The sequence below is a fragment of the Marmota flaviventris genome, chromosome 1, assembly GCF_047511675.1.
Source record: "Marmota flaviventris isolate mMarFla1 chromosome 1, mMarFla1.hap1, whole genome shotgun sequence".
NCBI classification, from domain to species: domain Eukaryota; kingdom Metazoa; phylum Chordata; class Mammalia; order Rodentia; family Sciuridae; genus Marmota; species Marmota flaviventris.
In genome coordinates, this window is record NC_092498.1 from 173,993,312 (window position 1) to 174,011,543 (window position 18,232).

Here is an 18,232-nt window from a genome sequence, read left to right on the forward strand (position 1 = left end):
CCCATCCTCCAGATCTCCCCACACGGGTGGGTTGTGGGCTGGAAACCAAGGGAGCCACTAGCCTGAATCCATCAGCTTTGGCAGAGGATGCCATACACACACTCTTGACTTCTAGTCAAACATTTCTTAGAAATATTTTCAAAATATATGTGCTCACGTTGGTTTTTTAAGAAGGGATATGAATGAAGAAGAATGTAGGCAGCTTGTTCCCAGTCTGCTACTTGAAACTTCCTGTGGAGTCGTGCATAGATCTAACATGTAACCCATCCTTGATCAAGTATCAGATGCTTTCAGGTCATATGCAGGGGTAAAGTGGAAAGATACATACCATTAAGCAGAAGACCCACTCTGTGCAGCAGGGTGCTCACTCTGTGGGAGGCATGAGAGTGTGCCCAATTTAGGGACCACAGATTCACGTCACCCACTTCACTTTCATCCTGTCCTGTTGCATTTGAGGAAATAACGTCTGCACAATGGGCTATTATCTTTCTCCCATCTGAGCGTGTTCCACGGACATTTGTCACTCACTCTTTCTTGGTTGGTACTTTGCTGATGGGGTGGATTTTATAAAAGTCAGGACACTTGGGATTCAGGACATCCTGAACCACTTAAAATTGGAGTAGACACTGACAACTTGAATTCCTTTATAGAAACAAAAATGAATTTTGCTCTCAGACAATTATTGCACAAGTATGGTTTCAGGGGTAACTTTTGGAGAAAAGGTTTTCATTTAAGAATCATAAGTCTCTTCCGTAACCTAAGAAAAGACATTCTGTGTGGGTAGCATAACTGGTTGCTCGAACTTGAGAGATTGCCATCCTGATTCTGAAAACTCGGGTTCTAACAGGAGAGGAGCAGAAGATCTTGAAATTCCTATTCAACTTCTACAACTTTTCTTTCTGTATTTGAGATCGTTATATTAATACCCTTCAAGTCTTGATGTCTGCAGGATCCCATATGGGATGAGAAACAAATTCTCGTTTGCCTTTTTTTGGGCACTTTAATAGTACCTGCCATTCCAGGTTTTTTTCCAAATGGCTTCTTGGTGGCAGTGCTGGAGATTCTCAAGAACCATATTCTCTTTGTCACAGTCATTTTGAACCAGGAACAGTACACACCAGACTCCTTGGGAGTGGGGGGTTCAGAATACACAGGGCTGTGCCCATCTGTGCCCAGGCCTACTCTGCTAGAACCAACAGGAGTGGAGCTCAGCCTACATGAATATTAGGAGGATCATGAGTTCAACGCCAGCCTCAGCAACTTAGTGAGGCATTTAGCAACTCTCTCTAAATAAAATATTAAAAAGGGCTGGGGAGGTGGCTCAGTGGTTAAGCACCTCTGGGTTCAATCCTCAGTACCCAAAAATAAAAACTCCCTCAACCAAAGACATATGTTCTGCTGATTAAATAACCCCTGCTTGACTGAAACTTGGATGTGGGAGAGATTGATTATTAGGATCCTACAAACTTCAATTGTGAAACTCAACATCAGAAAAACATATAGTGCAATTATCGGTTAGGGAAAGCAGAAGAGAACTAATTTGGGTACTGAATATGGCAGTCAGGGTCAATGAAATTAATGTTGCCTGACCTCAGTTCCCTAAAGGGGACAGAGAGTACCCTGGAGGGATGGGAAGTTTAAAAAAAAAAAGCTATAAATATAGAATGCATACTGGAGACCCATTGGATTACACCTTGTTAAACTTATAAATGCATTTGTTTGTTCCAAACATGATCTATTTCATCATTTTCCCCTTGGTGGTTTAGTTTTTGGTGCTGGGGATAGAACCCAAGGCCTAGTGCATGCCAGGCTAGCATTTTCCTCCCAGCCATATCCTGAGCCCCATCATTTTTCCTGTTGATGATACTTGTGTAAACGTGCTCACTGTGGAAGTAAGGATCATTTTAGACGATTGCTCTTGGTGACCTAGGAACTTGTTTCACTTGAAGGAACTTTTAGGGTTAAGCTAGTTGAAAGAGAATTAGATCAAGATAAATAGAAAATTGGAACTCCATGCACACTGGAGCCATTTCAGAAATTCTGTCTCCATTCCTCTGAATTTGGAATTGGAGATATAGTACCTGCATGTTGGAACTTGTCACAGGTTAGAAGTTTTAGAGGCACTAAAACTTGTGGGTATTTTTCCTGTTCTCCAAGATCCCTTTGTTGGCTCTTTTTTTTTTTTTTTTTCTTTTTGTTTTCTTAAGACACTTCTAATGGTCAAGAAACAATTTTTTTCCCCATGGGACTTCTCAGAAATGAGCAAATTAAAATGCAATGTCCAGCTGCTTTTCTGAAATATTAAGCTCACCGTGGGGAATTGGAACATGCAAAGGGATCATCACAGTGTTGTGGGGTAGTGAAAAACCCTCATCAGTGCCTGGGTCAGAGTGGACCCCTAAGCAATAAATTAAATACCAACAATGTAGTATCTCCATGAAATGGAAGATTAAGAAAACATTAGCAATGAGGATGCCAACTGTATTTGTTATCGAGGAGATGTGTATAGTTCGACTGCACTTTGTTATTAAAAAATTGAAAAAGCAGAAAACTGCCATCTGTCAGAAATTGGGTGACATTACAACAGCAGCCCTCTGATTGATTTCCTAGTTCCATTCTTGCTGCCAAATAATCCGTTTCTCACAGAGCAGCCCAAATGAGGTTTTTAAAAGAGGTGAACCAGAATGTGTCCCTCCATGGATGAAAGCTCTCCCTGGCCTTCTATTGCCCTTAGACACCAGCCAAGGCCCTTTGGGGGCTCCTGGCCCTTGCATGATAGGCTCCCACCCCCTGTCCAGCCTTTTCTGGCTGCCTTTCCATTCCTACATCTTCTGGGCCTACTTTGCTCCTAGGTGCTGCCACTAGCTGCCAGATCTGCCAGAGTGGTCTTCCATTGTAACTCGAGAGCTCATCCTCCATGATTGGGTCTCAGCTCCAATGCTGCCTCCTTGGCAGAGTCCCTTCCTTCACCCCATAGTTCTTCTTTTTTTAATAGTTTCTGACTATTTGCAAGTATTGGTTTTCAAATTTGTGATTGATTCCTACCCCTGCTGTTTTCTGCAGGAAAACAGGATGGTCATGAGGACAGTGCCTTTTGTCTTCTATCATCCTGGTCTTTATTGCACATGACCAAGGATCACTCACTCAATAAATGAGGACAAGTGGGGAAGGATATGCCCCCAGTATTAACAGTGATGATCACAAGGAGAGGGATTAGGGGTGATTTTAAGTCTTTTTCCTTTTGTTCATTCCTGTTTCCTAATTTCTCTGCCAAGTTCATCTGATCCTTATGTAAATCTTTATAAATTACTCCAGTGCTTCGCCAGGTTTAAGGCAGTGGTTTAGGATTGCAGACAGTAGAGAATGTTCTCTGCACACCCAGTGTGGTGCAGTGGATGCTAAATGAGAGTTTCCTGAATGCATTGAAACCGTCATTCTTACGGAAGCCCTCACCTGCCAAGTTGTGCCGCGAGCTGCCCACCCACGTCTTTTTTTATGGGAGGAAAGCGTGCGCAATGTGCAGCAAGGTGCAGATGTACAGAGCTTTGTCCGGGAGTTTCTGACCCTCATCTGCAGTTGTGTGCTTTTTCTCTGGCAATCAGAGTTATTTTGCTCCAGGGAAAATCCATTATAAACAGCAACACATGGGGCACTGGAGTGTGATCTGCTTCAGTACACACTGCTTTTTTTTTTTCTCCCCCCCCCCAAAAGATAATGTGGATCCTTTCATTCCACATGTAACTGAGAGACCGGCTGGACTATGTGCCTGTTTTTCCAGAAAATAAACAAAGCTACTGTACAGTCTGTTCCAAAGTTGCGGGGCTTTAATAGTGACTTGGCCTGCCGTGATTCTACTAGTACTCACGTTATGTTTTAGGAACTGAATAGGCATGGTAATTATGGTCTTAAAATAGAAATTATTTTAATAATTTCTAGCCTGGTAAATTGTGTGCCCCTCATTCCAGTGACTTAAGGCACTTTTAGGGGCTATTGAGTGGTGAGGCTTTAACTCTGCAAAAGCCGATTTTCCTTAGCTAGACACCAGTCACTTATGGTTCCATCTCACTGTGAAGTCCGTGGCCTGTGTTTTCACTTCACTGGCAGTTTCTGGTTGTCTGTGCTCACTGGGGAGGTGAGTGAGGCAGGAAGGAAAAAAAAAAAAAAAAAACTTCATAATTTAGAAACAGAAAAAAAACTATTATTTCAAACAGAATATGCTTTTGACATGTTTCCATCATTATTCATTTAATGGATGTGGCCACACCAGAGTTCTTTCTTGCCCATTTCATACCCATGTAGCTTAAGTCTGGCTAGTGCTAATGCCAAATTTAGGTAAAGATAACTAAGTGAAGAGAGAGAAACTCTTTTCTTAACTGTTTGGATTACAAATGCCATGTCATTCTTGGAAGAAATCATTGTTCCTCAGCTACAAGAGTGGTCCTGAGTGACATGTGCCAAGAGTTGGTATCGTTTATGTTCAGGACCCCTCCTAAGGGTATGGAGGAGGAATCTGGTTTGATTCTAGAAGAGTACCGACATGTAAAGTTGGTTCGAGCTACTTTCTGTCAGAGAATAGCCACCACTTCAGAAAAGCACATTATACTGTCACATTTGATCATTTCCAATTGGAAATGGTTACAATAGCCCAGTAGAAAGTGGAGATGGAAAAATCTGTATAAGCTCTTTTTTTTCTTTTTACCCTCTAATTCCCTTTTTTAACTTTGTAGAAACACAGTGTATCCAGCAGAATCATCCCAGAATGCTTTTGATTAGACAAGCAAAGACACTCCAAGGAAAAGTTGACTTACTCTAGTAGTTGAAATTTGGATCCAATACAGAGAAAGAAGAAGAAAAAAAAATTGTGTGTGTGTGTGTGTGTGTGTGTAAATGTTGCTTGGTGTGAGACGCCAGAGGGGTGGGACAGATCCCAGTGACACAGAGCACCAGAAGGATGCCGCCTGCTTGGCTAAAAGACCCAGCAGTAGGGCCTGCTATTGTAAAGCCCCTCCGCCAGATGAACAGGGACCCTTCTCTGGTCACAATAGCCATTCACACTGAGCAGCCTCATTAAATATTCAGCCTGTGCTTCCGGCAGCTCATTAGGGCCGCAGTGAGCAGTGACGCGGATGCTGGGAGGCTGAGGGCTAGCCAGCATCAGTGGGCAGAGGCTGAGCAGGCTGCCGATGGCTTTTCTGTTTGCTGCCTGTCCTGTGATGACCAGCGTGTGCTCCCTGCTTTGCTTGAAGTACAGGTAAAAAGAAAAATAAGCAGAGGACACTGGAGGGCTTCAGGCCCTTGTCTTAGACGCCATCTAGTAAGGGCCTCAGATTTTGGCATGTCTGCCCACTGGAAGCCCTGTGACCCCTTTAGAGAGCTGTCTGAGGCTTCAAGAGCCTTGGCTTAGCACAAACAATGTGGTGCTTTTGTGGAGTTGGGCTGCTGGATGACTACTACATGGAGGGCATCTGAGGTGTGGTTTTGAACTTGATGCTAGAGGTTTAGAATAGGTCAAATCTAAAAATAACCCGGGGGTGATCCTGTGGTTTGTGCAGTGAGTATACCTTGTCCAAGTCAAGTTTTCACATATTGGAGTGGTTGGCTACCAAGTCTTTCCCCTTTTACTCCAGGGCTGGATGTGGCTATGATATAAAACGGATATTTATCTGCTTCAGTCCGCTGAATGTTGTGCTGCTTGTGTCTTGCAACTTTCCCACGGGCTTGCCCCCAGGGCTATGTGATGCAGGAAACTGGGGAAATCTGTGAAATAATTATAAAATGAACTCCGAGTGTGTTTCTCTGATTGCACTGTTAATGTGTTTTTCTGTTTTCCTCACAGAAAATGTTTCCAGACCGCTCATTTCTATGTGGAAGATAGCAGTTCACCTCGGGTGGTCCCCAATGAAAGTATTCCTATTATTCCTATTCCGGGTAAGTAGGACACTGCTCTTACTTCCAATGGGTTGTTTTCTCTTTTGTTCTTGGTTTTTGCAATAGCCATGAAAAAAAATATTGTTTTTATAACTTTTCAAAGCTTGTGCGGTCAGAGATCCTTAAATAAGGGTAATTAATGCAATTTTAGCTCCTTTTGCATATCAACAAAGTAATAAATTCCTCTTTAGAGGAATGCTTAATTATGAGTTAATATTAAGCACAGAGGCACATGTAGGAAAGGAAAGTAACAGTAGAAAAATGTAAATTCATACAAAAATCATTTGTAATCTACTCAGGCTGTCTCATGTGGATGAACAATTTGTGCTTTTATCATAATTTGTGATCGTTTTTTAAAATTTTGTCATATGGCAACAGAATGCATTACAATTCATATTACACATACAGAGCACAATTTTTCATATCTCTGGTTGTATACAAAGTAGAGTAACATCCTTTGTGTCTTCATACATGTACTTGGTGGAATGCGATGGTCCTCATCACCCTATCTTTCCTACCCCTATGCCTCCTCCCTTCCCCTCCCTCCCCTTTTCTCCTTTGCCCTATCTAGAGTTCATTTAATCCTCCCACCCCACAACCCTGCAGCATATTATGAATCAGCATCCTTAAATCAGAGAAATCATTTCCGCATTTGGTTTTGGGGGATTAGCTAATTTCACTTAGCATTGTATTTGCCAGCTCCATCCATTTACTTGCAAATGCCAAGATTTTGTTCTCTTTTAATGCTGAATAATATTCCATTGTGTGTATATACCACATTTTCTTTATCCATTCATCTACTGAAGGGCATCTAGGTTGGTTCCACAGTTTAGCTATTGTAAATTGTGCTACTATAAACATTGATGTGGCTGTGTCCCTGTAGCATGCTGTTTTTAAGTCCTTTGGGTATAGATGTGATAGTTTTTTAAAGGCAAGTTTTCACCTAAGATTCCTAAATCTGAGAATAATTTCTCTTCATATTGGACGTTTTGGTTCTTGGGATGTGATATGGGAGTCTAGGGATATGTTGTCGGTCTGGTGCGTGTTTCATTTGTCCTCAGGATAAAACACTTGGCTATGTTAGGAGTAGGATTGGTGGAGCATGAGTCCTAGAAAATGCCATAGATACTTAAAAGTTCGGTGGTAGGTTAGTTGTTATAAATAGGATGTGGGCTTTGGAGATCTCACCCACCATTTTTTATGTGGTATCCTTTCCCGTTTGCCAGATTGGAACTTTCTGATGCTGAGTTTCATTATACATCTATTCAGATGTCTTATCCATCTTGACATTTATTACTGCTTTGTAGACAGAGGCCGTGCTTTTATTATGGTGCTACCCTCATCCTGCTTATCTGCCTCATCTCTATATACTTCCACCTAGGAATAGATTTAAAGTTTGCTGTCCCTTCCCTCTAGAATGAGAGCTCCGTAAGGGCAAGTGGATAGATTCTCAGTGCCAGAGTAACACTCTGCACACAGTTAGGCACTCGATTTGATGGATGCGTGCATGAATGAATATCAGCCAAACTTTCTTCAAGTTCTTAAAGGTCAGGGTTGAGAAGCTCAGAGTTGAGAAGCTTTGTTTGTTTGCTGAGTATCAGTAGTTGTCATTAGGATTGGGAGCTTAACTGACCTTTTAAGTGTTTATAAATGTTCAATCCTTAAATAATGCTGAGATTGTCTGTGTTTTCCATCCATCCTGGTCAACTCTTCTCATCAAAACTTGTCACAGGGCAAGAAGAAGAACAGAAAAGTCTCATTCCTATCAGACCATTCTATGGCTGCTCAATGATTGCCATACAATTGGAGCTAGGTTTTGTGCTACCATGTGGTCCTGTCCATGAACCTTCATCTTTGGGTGGAAATGCCCTCTTACCTTGAGAGGAGGCAGACAGGAATCAGGCTTCATCACCATGGGATAAGCTGTTTTGTCCAATCCACCATATTTGCACAATAGTGTGCATATACTTATATGCATATACTCTTGCATCATCTAAAATTTTGACCACTGGGAAGTTTCTGGGAGCCTGGTTTGTTGGATAAATATTGCTGTTGAGTAGCTGTGCAATTAAAGTTTTGTTGTTGTTTTTTTTTTTTGTACCAGGGATTGAACCCAGGGGCGTTTAACTACGGGGTCATGTCCCATCCCTTTTTATTTTTTTATTTTGAGACAAGATCTGGCTCACTAAGTTGCTGAGGCTGGCTTTCAACTCTCAATCCTCCTGCCTCATCCTCCAGAGCCACTGTGATTATAGGCATACGCCACCACACCTGGCTAAAATCCATTTTTAAAAGAATAAATAGTGAAATACTTCTTGAGTTGTTTTTTCAGGTTTTTTTTTTGTTTTGTTTAAAAAAACAAAAAAAAAAAAAAAAAAAACACTGTGTTAGAAATCACATTACCTAGGGTCTCACTTAGGCTGTACCATGAATCTTGTGGTCCATGTGTGAACCCCTCGGAGCCTTAGTTTCCAGAATCTATGAAATGAGCAGGGTGCCTGCCACCTGTGGCAACTGGAAAGGCCACATGAGATGATGTGTGGACAAGTGCTTGGAAAGCATGCACAGCGATAGAAGTGGGAACTCTCCAAACTTATGGACAGTGTTTTCATGGCTGCCGTGTTAAAATCCTCCCTGACTTGAAACTACACCCACAGGGCGTGGCCTGTCTCTAACTGCTTTTCCTTCTTTGGGGCTTTAATCTCCTGCTCACTAGAGTCCTCTGACAATGCCATAAATTCTGCCTGTCTTGCCGCATCTTTTGAGTAGATGTCCCAGGCCAGAAATTGCCTTTGAATGTTTTCCTGCTGTATTTGCCAGCTACTGGTTTAATTACCATGTTAAGTACTCGGCAACCCCACACATGTCTTTTTCTCCCCTTTCATTGTGAGTTTCTCCTAATTGATACTCACTGATAATATGTGTGAGTGTATGGAAAGAAAATTTCTTTGAATTTTAACTGGTGTTCAGTTGTGCTTCACTTGACATGGGAGGTGCACTCTTGAAGAAAGGTAACACATTTCTGAAAGTGAATTACTTTAACTGTTGTACAGCCTTGTGATGTCACAGGGCTCACCCAGTGACATCATGAAGCCCATCTTTCTGATTCCTTCAAGTTTTCTTAGAGGACAGGGTCATTAATAGGGGCACAACTAGACTAACGAACTGCTGGCAGAGTTACCCAAGTATCCTTTTCTTAAAGAGCTTTCAACTTCACCATAATCTCTTTTTCTTAAGTAAAACCCCCACAGTCCTGTTCAATAGCTATATTCATGAAACATCGTAATTTATGAAGCACTTTTAGCAATCTCTCATCCTATTTATTTTCAGTTTCTTCTGCTTATAGCAGTGCAACTTTGTATAAGAAAATTCAGTGTAAGAAAACCACAGTGTTTAACAGGTTCATGAGTTATTTTCATTCTACTAAAGCCTTTACCACAGCTTTCTCTCATGGAGATCTTCATGGGGTTATTTAGAATGCTTTGCCTTAGTAGTCCATTGTTATGATTCTAAAAATAGTGAGATTTATAGAGCTTATATAGAATGCTTATTCTGCCCACAGAATCTCATTCAAATCTCTCCTTTTCACTACAGTCCTGAAACAACAAGCACAGTAGATATCCCCATTTTACAGATGAGGACACTGAGGTTAGGAGACATTGTTTAGTTGGCCCAAGGTTACATCTCTCAATAGGGGAGCTAGCATTGGAATTCGTGGTGTGACTTCAAAGCACAGATACTTAGAAATGGCTCGGCACGCTTCTTGGTCAGAACTTGCCTCAAAACTTCAGAGCCCCTCATTTGGATATGGCCTCATTAAATCAAGGCATTTGACAATGCAGGTAATGTTCTTTTTAGTTTTTTCCTGAGTTCTTAAACCTTTTCTTATTCTTTAGCAGACACTGGCCATTCACTTCTCCATTATATTCTCTTTTATCCTCCTGAAGGGAGTTCCATAATTCTTCTGTTGAAGTTTCTTCCATATTAAAAAAAAAAAAAAAACTCCCTCGCATATCTGCTCTCTAGTTATTTTTGTACTCTTCCTTTCCGAGAAAAAGACTCCCAGCCCAGCAATTGCACTTCCATTCCTTTTGCAAACACAGGTCTGTATGAGTTAAATGACTCAGGGAGCAATTCACAGACATGTTAAATATTGAAGAAATTTAGACATTAAATCAGCAACTTTTGGATGATTCTGCTGTGGTTAAAATTCATAAATACACAGCTCAGGATTTAAATCTCAAACCACAAGTGGAATCAGTAAGTCACACTGTTAGAAGTATTGTAAAATAGGCAAATGATTAAGGAAAGCTTTGCAAACTTTTGATATGCATCCCTTGAAGAGAGCAGTTTATAGTCATTTTTGAAGAACTTTGAGTTATCAGTTTTACTAATTCTAAATGAAAGGTAATTTAGGACCCTCAGCATGTTCTTTTGGTTTAATAGAGCAAAGACAGTCTTAAAAATGGAGATATTTTACAAATAGCCAAAAAATATATGAAGATGTTCAACATCCTTAACAATCAGGAAAATGCAAATGAAAACTACAGTTTTTCTTTTTCCTGTTAAGATGACAGTCATCAAGAATACAAATAATAATAATTGCTGGTGAGGATGTAGGGAGAAGATACACTCATACATTGTTGGTGGGACTGAAGATTGGTACAACGACTTTGGAAAGCAGTGTGGAGATTCCTCAAAAGACTAAGAATGTCCAGGAGCAGTGGTGCACACCTGTAATCCCAGAGGCTCGGGAGGGTGAGACAGAAGGATCATTAGTTCAAAGCCAGCTTCAGCAATGGCAAGGTGCTAAGCAACTCAGTTAGACCCTGTCTCTAAATAAAATACAAAAATGGTCTTGGGATGTGGCTCAGTGGTCAAGTGCCCCTGAGTTCAATCCCCAATACAAAAAGAAAAAAAAAGACTGGGAATGGAACCACCACATGACCAAGATATACCAATCTGCAGTATTTATCCAAAAGAACTAAAAGCAACAGGCTATAATGATACATGCATAACCATTTTTACAAGAGCCAAGTTATGGGACCAGCCTAGGTGTCCATTAATCGATGACCAGATAAAGAACATGTGAGAATACTTACACAGTGGAGTTTTACCCAGCCATAAAGAAGAATGAAATTATGTCATTTGCTAGTAAATGAATGGAACATCATGGTAAATGAAATGATCCAGATTCAGAAAATAAAGGTTCAGATGTTTTCTCTTATATGCAGAAGCTGGAGAGAAATAAAGAATCTTTTCTAAAAGAAGGATTTCATAATAAGAAATCAGTGGAGTAAAGGAAGGAGAATAAGGGAGAGGGAGGAGGGGTGGGAAAGGGGAGGAGCAGCAGAATAGAATTAACCAAACCATCCATGTCCATGTATGAACATATCACAATGAATTCCTCTTATGTATAACTAAAATGCACTGATTCAAAATAAATCAATGAAGAATACCCCCTATTCTCAAAATAAATATTGCAAGCTTGGAAAGCTACCTCTGAAGAGGCAGGATCTTCCTAAAAGAAAGAAAGGAGGTATTTTTTTTTTCCTGACCTCACTACCCTCGGGTAAAATGTGGAAAATGATGAGCATTGTAGCAAAACTTAGACACAGTAGAAAGAATGTTTATCCAGGGTAGAAGTCTTTTGAGGTTAGTCTCCAGTCACCATGAAATCCACATTATCTTTCATATTGGGAAGATTTTGAATTATAGTGCCTGTTCTTAGGATGTATGGGAAAAGTGGGAGTGGAGGACAAATTCAAGTGTGTCTTATGCAAGAGAATGAAATACGTTTTGACCCCTAATATTTTTCACGAATGGTTTTTGAAAGTCAAACATCCTGTGGTTACTTGTTTCCCATTGTTAAAACACTGTGAGGATGAAGCATAATTGAACCAGATAACCCAGCTGTTGGTCATCTCTGATGCTTTCCATCTTCTAAGATACTGAAGTCACAAATTTCTATCTTAAAGAACTGTACTATCTTTAAATTGACAAGTAATTTTTTAAAATCTGGTGATCTGGGAATATTCTTTTGAAACAACAAACTTGAATAATATTCTTCCTACAGTTATTCCTAAAGCATTCCCTATACCTATCAACTATAAACTGTATACATTATTCTTTTAGACTTTAATTACATATTAAGATTTTAAGATTAGGGCTTAGCTCATGAAATTAATCTGTTATAGAGTATATCAAAAGTTTTCTAAATGTTCTTACATATGCTTTTCTGTGGAAATTAGAAAATCTAACTTTCTAATAAGAACATTACAAAACAAAATGTTGCTACCCAGTGGCTTAGAAATCCAGAAATGATTTGTGCCTTTCCAGCAGTTAAAATACATCTTAATAATTTGAAGGTCACTGGCTTCAGCAGGGTGCCAGCATAGAAAGGGGCTTTAAACCTGCACTTTAAAACCCTTGGGATTAAACCAACCTTGTTGGCATATTTTATTTATACAGAGATTATCTTCAAAGGAGATTCATTGGTCTTTTGAATATAATGAAGCCCTTTCTTATGGACTTCATTGTGCCATAAATGAAAAAGAGATTTCTTTTTATGTCAGGAAATAAAATGTCCCAATCTCCACAACATTCCTTGTATCCGAAGAGTCTGATTTAGACAAAAATCTATTTGTTGTGCCCTAGCTCAGGAATGAAAATCTTGGTAATATTCCTTTATTTCCTGTTTGCTTTATCTTCCTAAGTTGACACAGAGGCATTACTGAGCAGAGGCCTGCACTTGGGCAGACAAGAGGGGAAATCCCAACTTCTAGAAACTAAGGTCTACCTACCGAGGGAGTGGTTAACAATACCTGATGGTAGCCCCGGGTATGGGGACAGAGGAAACCGGAGCAGCACTTCTCTGAGGCAAGCACCCTACTGTGCTAGGGCCTCCCATGTGACCCCAGGTGAACTGGACTGTGGGATAGAGTTGAAGATCTGCTGAGGGTTACATGAACTTTACAGGCATTGTTTGCAAAGCAGGGGACTTAAGGACCTCTGAAATCTTTACGGTATTTATGTGTATACCCACATACTTCCTAAGCAAGCAGGTAGGGATCTTTGCTTGAGTAGGCCTTAAGCCAAAGATAGCAAGGTAACTATTTGTAACTAGGTAACTAACTACCTGTCATCATGAAGTGACCAGTCTACCAGTGTGAATTTTCCAGGTTATGAAGCTTAACTTTAAAGCATGTCATTTCAACCTTCTGTTTTTCCCCTAGCAGGAAGTTCCTTTGAAATGTAGGTAGGGTAGGAAGGTAATGTAGTATGGAAGGACCCAGGGTCTGGAGTCAGCCTGACCCTATTGGTGGACAGTGGCAGTGGGCCTTGGGCAGGCTCCCATGGTCTCTGTCAGTTTCCTCATCTGTGGAGTAATCACAATCCCAAGTCATTGAGTTCAACTGTCAATGCAAGTGGCACCTGGCAAGGAATCACAGCTGTTAAATATTCACTAAATACCAAGCACTCTTACAAGCACTTTTTTACTTTGCATAACACCATACGAATCAGGTATTGTTGCTGTTCCCATTTCACAGCTAAGGGAAGGGAATCCCTGAGAGGCAGAGTCACCACCAGGTACTTTGGCCTTTCTGCTCACACCATTGCCTCTGGCTGCCTAATTCCAGGAAGTATTCCATCAGTGGGGGCTGAGAAGAGTAACAGATACACAAATTCTTCTGAGGTCCTGGTTAATGGCCCTTCCTTTTGCTGGGCAGTGCACTGAGGGTGGGCCCGCATAGCTCCTCCCTGTGGTGTACATGCAGGATCAGCCTCCGCTGCCTATTTTTCCTTTCTAATAGCAAACCAAAGATTACATAAAACAAAGTGTTTCTCTTTATTTCTCCTCTTCTCCTTAAGATGAAGAGAAAGCAAATTTAACACATAGGAGTACATTAGAAGCATGAAGTGTTGGTGATCTGCCTCTTGCAATTCTGAAGATGCAAGTACAGGAGAAAGGCACACATAGATTACAGAAACAGCTTTGCCTTCTGTTTGTTAGCTTAGTTCTTTATTACCTGCAGTTGTGTGTGAGGTCAACACTGTCTCAGCTCTGGTGCTTTCCTTTCTGAAGAAGTTACTGTCTTCAGCTCACCCTCTAATGCTCTGCTTTTAGTACTCTTCTGGTTTGAATATGAAGTGTGCCCCCAAATCTCCTGTGATGATGCAGGAATGTTCAGAGGTGAAATGATCAGACCGTGAGAACTGTAATCCAATCAGCCCATCATATATATATATATAAAATCCAATCAGTCCATCGTATTTTAATAGGACTAGGTGGTATGGTAACCATGGGCAGGTGGGCATGGCTAGATGAGGTTGGTTGCTGGGGACATGCCCTGGAAGGAGGCATCTTCGGCTCCTTCCCTCTCTCTGCTTTCTGACTGTCCATGAATGGAGCAGTGCTCCTCTACCACAACCTTCCACCATGGTGATCTGCCTCACCTTGGGCCCAGAGCAATGGAGTTGGCCACCCATGGACTAACTCTGGAATAGTGAGGGGAAAAAAAAAAAAACTTATATATTTTGTTCACAGTGATGGAAAGCTAACAGAGACTTATACAGGAATTTTTGTTGTGGATTGACTCAAATTAAAGGCATTTACCTACAAGCTTAAGTCTACCCACAAAAAGCTAAAATCTTGGAAGTAAGCATAAATAATTCTGTTTAATAGCAGTAAGCTCACTCCTCGGATACCAATTGTCATTTGAGTATTTCAAGTATTTTATAATGGGGTGATTTAGTAGTAACAAGTAGTAGTCCTGCTTTTGCCTAACTTAACCCTCAGATATCTGAAACTTCTATAAATAAAAACATTGGCACAAAATTATAAAGTAATATTTTGAGCACAGTAACCAAGATATCCTGTTCAATGTCTTGGTCTTCCTCCAAACTGTGGTACTTTGAGACAAGGATCAGCAAGCAGTATGTTATGGTGCATAGGGCTGCAGGCTGAGTTTGGTAGACTTGGCTTCAGATCCTAGCTCTGCCATCTAAATGTGTCACTTGGGACAAGTTGCTTCCAGTTTTCTTTTACAGACTGTGAGGATACCTGTGTTTGCATCACCTGGCTCTTGAACACCTGAATGTATAAAAAGCCTTTCCACGGTCTCTGGAAACCAGTAAGGGCTGAATTAGTGGGAGCGCTCTTTCCTTACCCTGGGCTTTGTTATGCTATACATACCCAGCTCCTGTCAAGACTGGAGTTACTAACAACATGTTTGCTTTGAGTCCAGCCTCTGTTTTCTGTATGCTTCGACCACCACATCACTGACCTTTATTCTTCCCCAAGTCATCAAACCCATCTTCCTCCTGGCACTCAGCGTTCACCACGTCTTTGCACACTATGCGTGCCCTGACGTTCTTGTGTTCATCTCTGCTCCGACACACACGCAACCCCCTGAGCAGAGACCATCTCCCTAATATCTGGCGGAGTTCTGAGAGCTCAGTCAATGCTGTGTCCAGTCGTTTTCCATCCACTGTGGCCAGACCACAGCCATTTTCTGTCTTAATTGGAGCACTCTTTCCCTTTGGATCTGCAACTTCTTTCTTCTGCCATACTTCAGCCTTCGGTTATTTTGGACCTGTTTTCTCACTGCATGGTGGGTTTGAAAACTGTGCCTGTCTCTTTGCATATTAATACACATAAAGTGCATCAAAGTACATGGTCACTAATTAGCACTGCTGCTGGTTCCACAACTTTGAATGAAACTCAGACATTTGTCTATAAAGAACACTTTCTGCATGGACATTTTCTTATAGCACCCAGGATCTTTCCAGATAAGAACTACACAAATCAGGCCTATGATGCTGTCCTAAACTGCTGACCCTTTTGCTAGTCATATTAACTTGGTAATCTCCTGCCTCACAAACTTAATAGAAAAATTATGAGAGGAAAATAATTGGTACTTGTAATTGGTCATAGCCTTATATTCACCATAACATGGAGGAAAACAAATTATAACTCTGTTACTTGAGAAAAATGATGTAATATCTGGGTAGCTGAGGAAGGTCAGTACAAAAGCATTTGTATGTGCATCTGTCTAGTAGTTATATGACGTTATTGGCAGTGCCTAGAAACCCCAGGGGTGTGGCTAGACTTCCTTGGATAAAGACACAAATTGGAAAAAATAGTCATAGTTCCACAATTACCATAGTGAGCTCTGCTGGATTTTACTGCTTCTAGCTATGGGGAGTAGCGGGCAGATTCATTTCTGGGCATGTGTAACATGAGCTTGAATGTTACTGTTGAGCACTTTGCAGGGGCAAAAAAAAAAAAAAGGTTAACCAGAAAGACTGTCAAAGATTTGAAGTGGGCTGTGACTTTTCATTGCCATTGATTTTATCCTAGAATCCTGTAATATTTAAAATCTTTTATGGGGAAAAGTGGACATTTTCCTGTTTTAAACTATAGCTCATGTCCTTAATCATGGCTTACAGCTTTATTGGGAATCAAAAATTCCAAAGTAACATTATGAAATAAATATTGCCCTCTCTATGTTGCACTATTAACTATACCCATTGTATCACATTTCTAAATAGGGAGAGAACTGATATGGTTTATAAACTTGGGTGTTTTGGGGATTGGGCTGTGTCTTCAGCCGTTTTGCCTCCTGTCCAAAGATGAATTAGTCCTTGTGCAAATCCCTGAGAGACTCCCTAACTCTATGCATATTAACCCTTTCCTCAACTTGATCATTATTGTGGAATCCACTTACTTCTAAACATCTCTAAGTGATCAGATAAATTTGGAAATTTTTTTTTCTTGAACTGTGCGATCTGCTAAATATTCTAGGGAAACATTTTGGCTGTGCTTAGTCTGTTAATGCTGGTTACATCATGGGAGCTATAGATTTCTTGGGAGTACAAAATGATTGCATATTCATGAACATCTTCAATCCTGAAATATTTGTAAATAACTTGGCAATTTTTTTTCATAAAGTTGCCTATTAAAATGATCAGGACTTTGTATCGGAAAGAAGTTGTGCTTACAAAGGAATGCCTCTTTGATAAGTAACGTATTTCTAGGCTAAGCAACTTGGACTATGGACATATAAATCACCTTTCTTAAACAAAGTATAAGAGATGCTATTTTCCGCCTAAGGATGATTCAAGTTTGAAAATGTCAATAGATGCAAAAAGCCACCCTAGAGCTTTGCTCTCTCAAAAGAAAGTAGAGAAGGAATGACATAGTCAATGTTAACTGTCACCAGATGAAGGGAAATCAGATTGTCAGGCCTGGATCTATAAAATTCTTGCCAAAGTAGGACTTCATTTACACATACAGATCTTCATACCCTTTGCTAAGAAAAGCATCTGTGGCAGTTTAGATGTTTGTGCGTTTGCCAAAGATCTTTCACTCTGAATAAAGTAAATGTCATGTCTGTTGTTTATCTCAAATTCAGCGGAGTATTTTTAAAAGGAAATATTTGCGGGGGAGGGTCGAGGGAGAAGGGAGGCGGAGGCGGGAGCTCCAACGAGGTGGGTGTGGCTGTTGTTTAGGAGGACCAGAGGGGGTCTCCGGAAATAAGCCTAAGACATACTTGGGGCTCCTGAACTGAAAATGTCCTTTTGAAGTGACAACACTACAGCAAGTTGGAATGTGGAGTCTTCCTGAATCTATACCTAGTCTGTCAACACCCCCCAAAATCCAGTTAATTTAGTCAAACTGATTATTTGGCATCATGGAGACACAGCTGTCTTGAACTAAAATCCTGAACACGTGGAGATGGCATTGTACCCAGAGCCAGCCAGTACAAGGGGATCTGTGTACAAAGGCTCACGTAAACGTCAAAGATTGGAAATAGAAGTTAATTGCTCCAAATTTAAGCTAGAACCCTGGTGAACAATTAAAAAAAAAAAATTCTTGTGGTAAAATTTCTTGGCAAACGGGTACCATTGGTAAATTAAGATTCAGTTAAGAGTATGATGTCATGTAACTTTGTAAATTGCCTTTAATATAAAAAGTAAAGGGAATTATCTACTTTTTTAAAAACTCCTATTTACCTGGTTTATTGGTACTCAAGGTCCTAATGGGAAATATTTCAGATAATGCAGTATCACTCTTTGCAAAAGTCGAGTATTTGTCTTAAATGAGTATGGTTTGCTCCATGGAAGTATTCTGTGTGACCCTGAATTTCGCTGTCTTCCCCCAGATGATATGGAAGCCATTCCTGTCAAACAGTTTGTCAAACACATCGGGGAGCTCTATTCTAATAACCAGCACGGGTTCTCTGAGGATTTTGAGGTATGTTTCAAAACTGGAAATTTCTAGAAAATTAACTCTTACTTC

General features: G+C 40.5%; 1 protein-coding gene across 1 annotated transcript in view; it reads left to right on the plus strand.

The window, feature by feature from the left end:
- Ptprg (protein tyrosine phosphatase receptor type G) overlaps positions 1-18,232 on the plus strand; it is a 708,866-nt gene that overhangs the window by 651,749 nt on the left and 38,885 nt on the right. The window contains exons 14-15 of the mRNA XM_071619197.1: positions 5,837-5,928; positions 18,096-18,187. Of these exons, the coding sequence (XP_071475298.1) occupies positions 5,837-5,928; positions 18,096-18,187 (184 nt within the window). The remainder of the gene's footprint in view (positions 1-5,836; positions 5,929-18,095; positions 18,188-18,232) is intronic.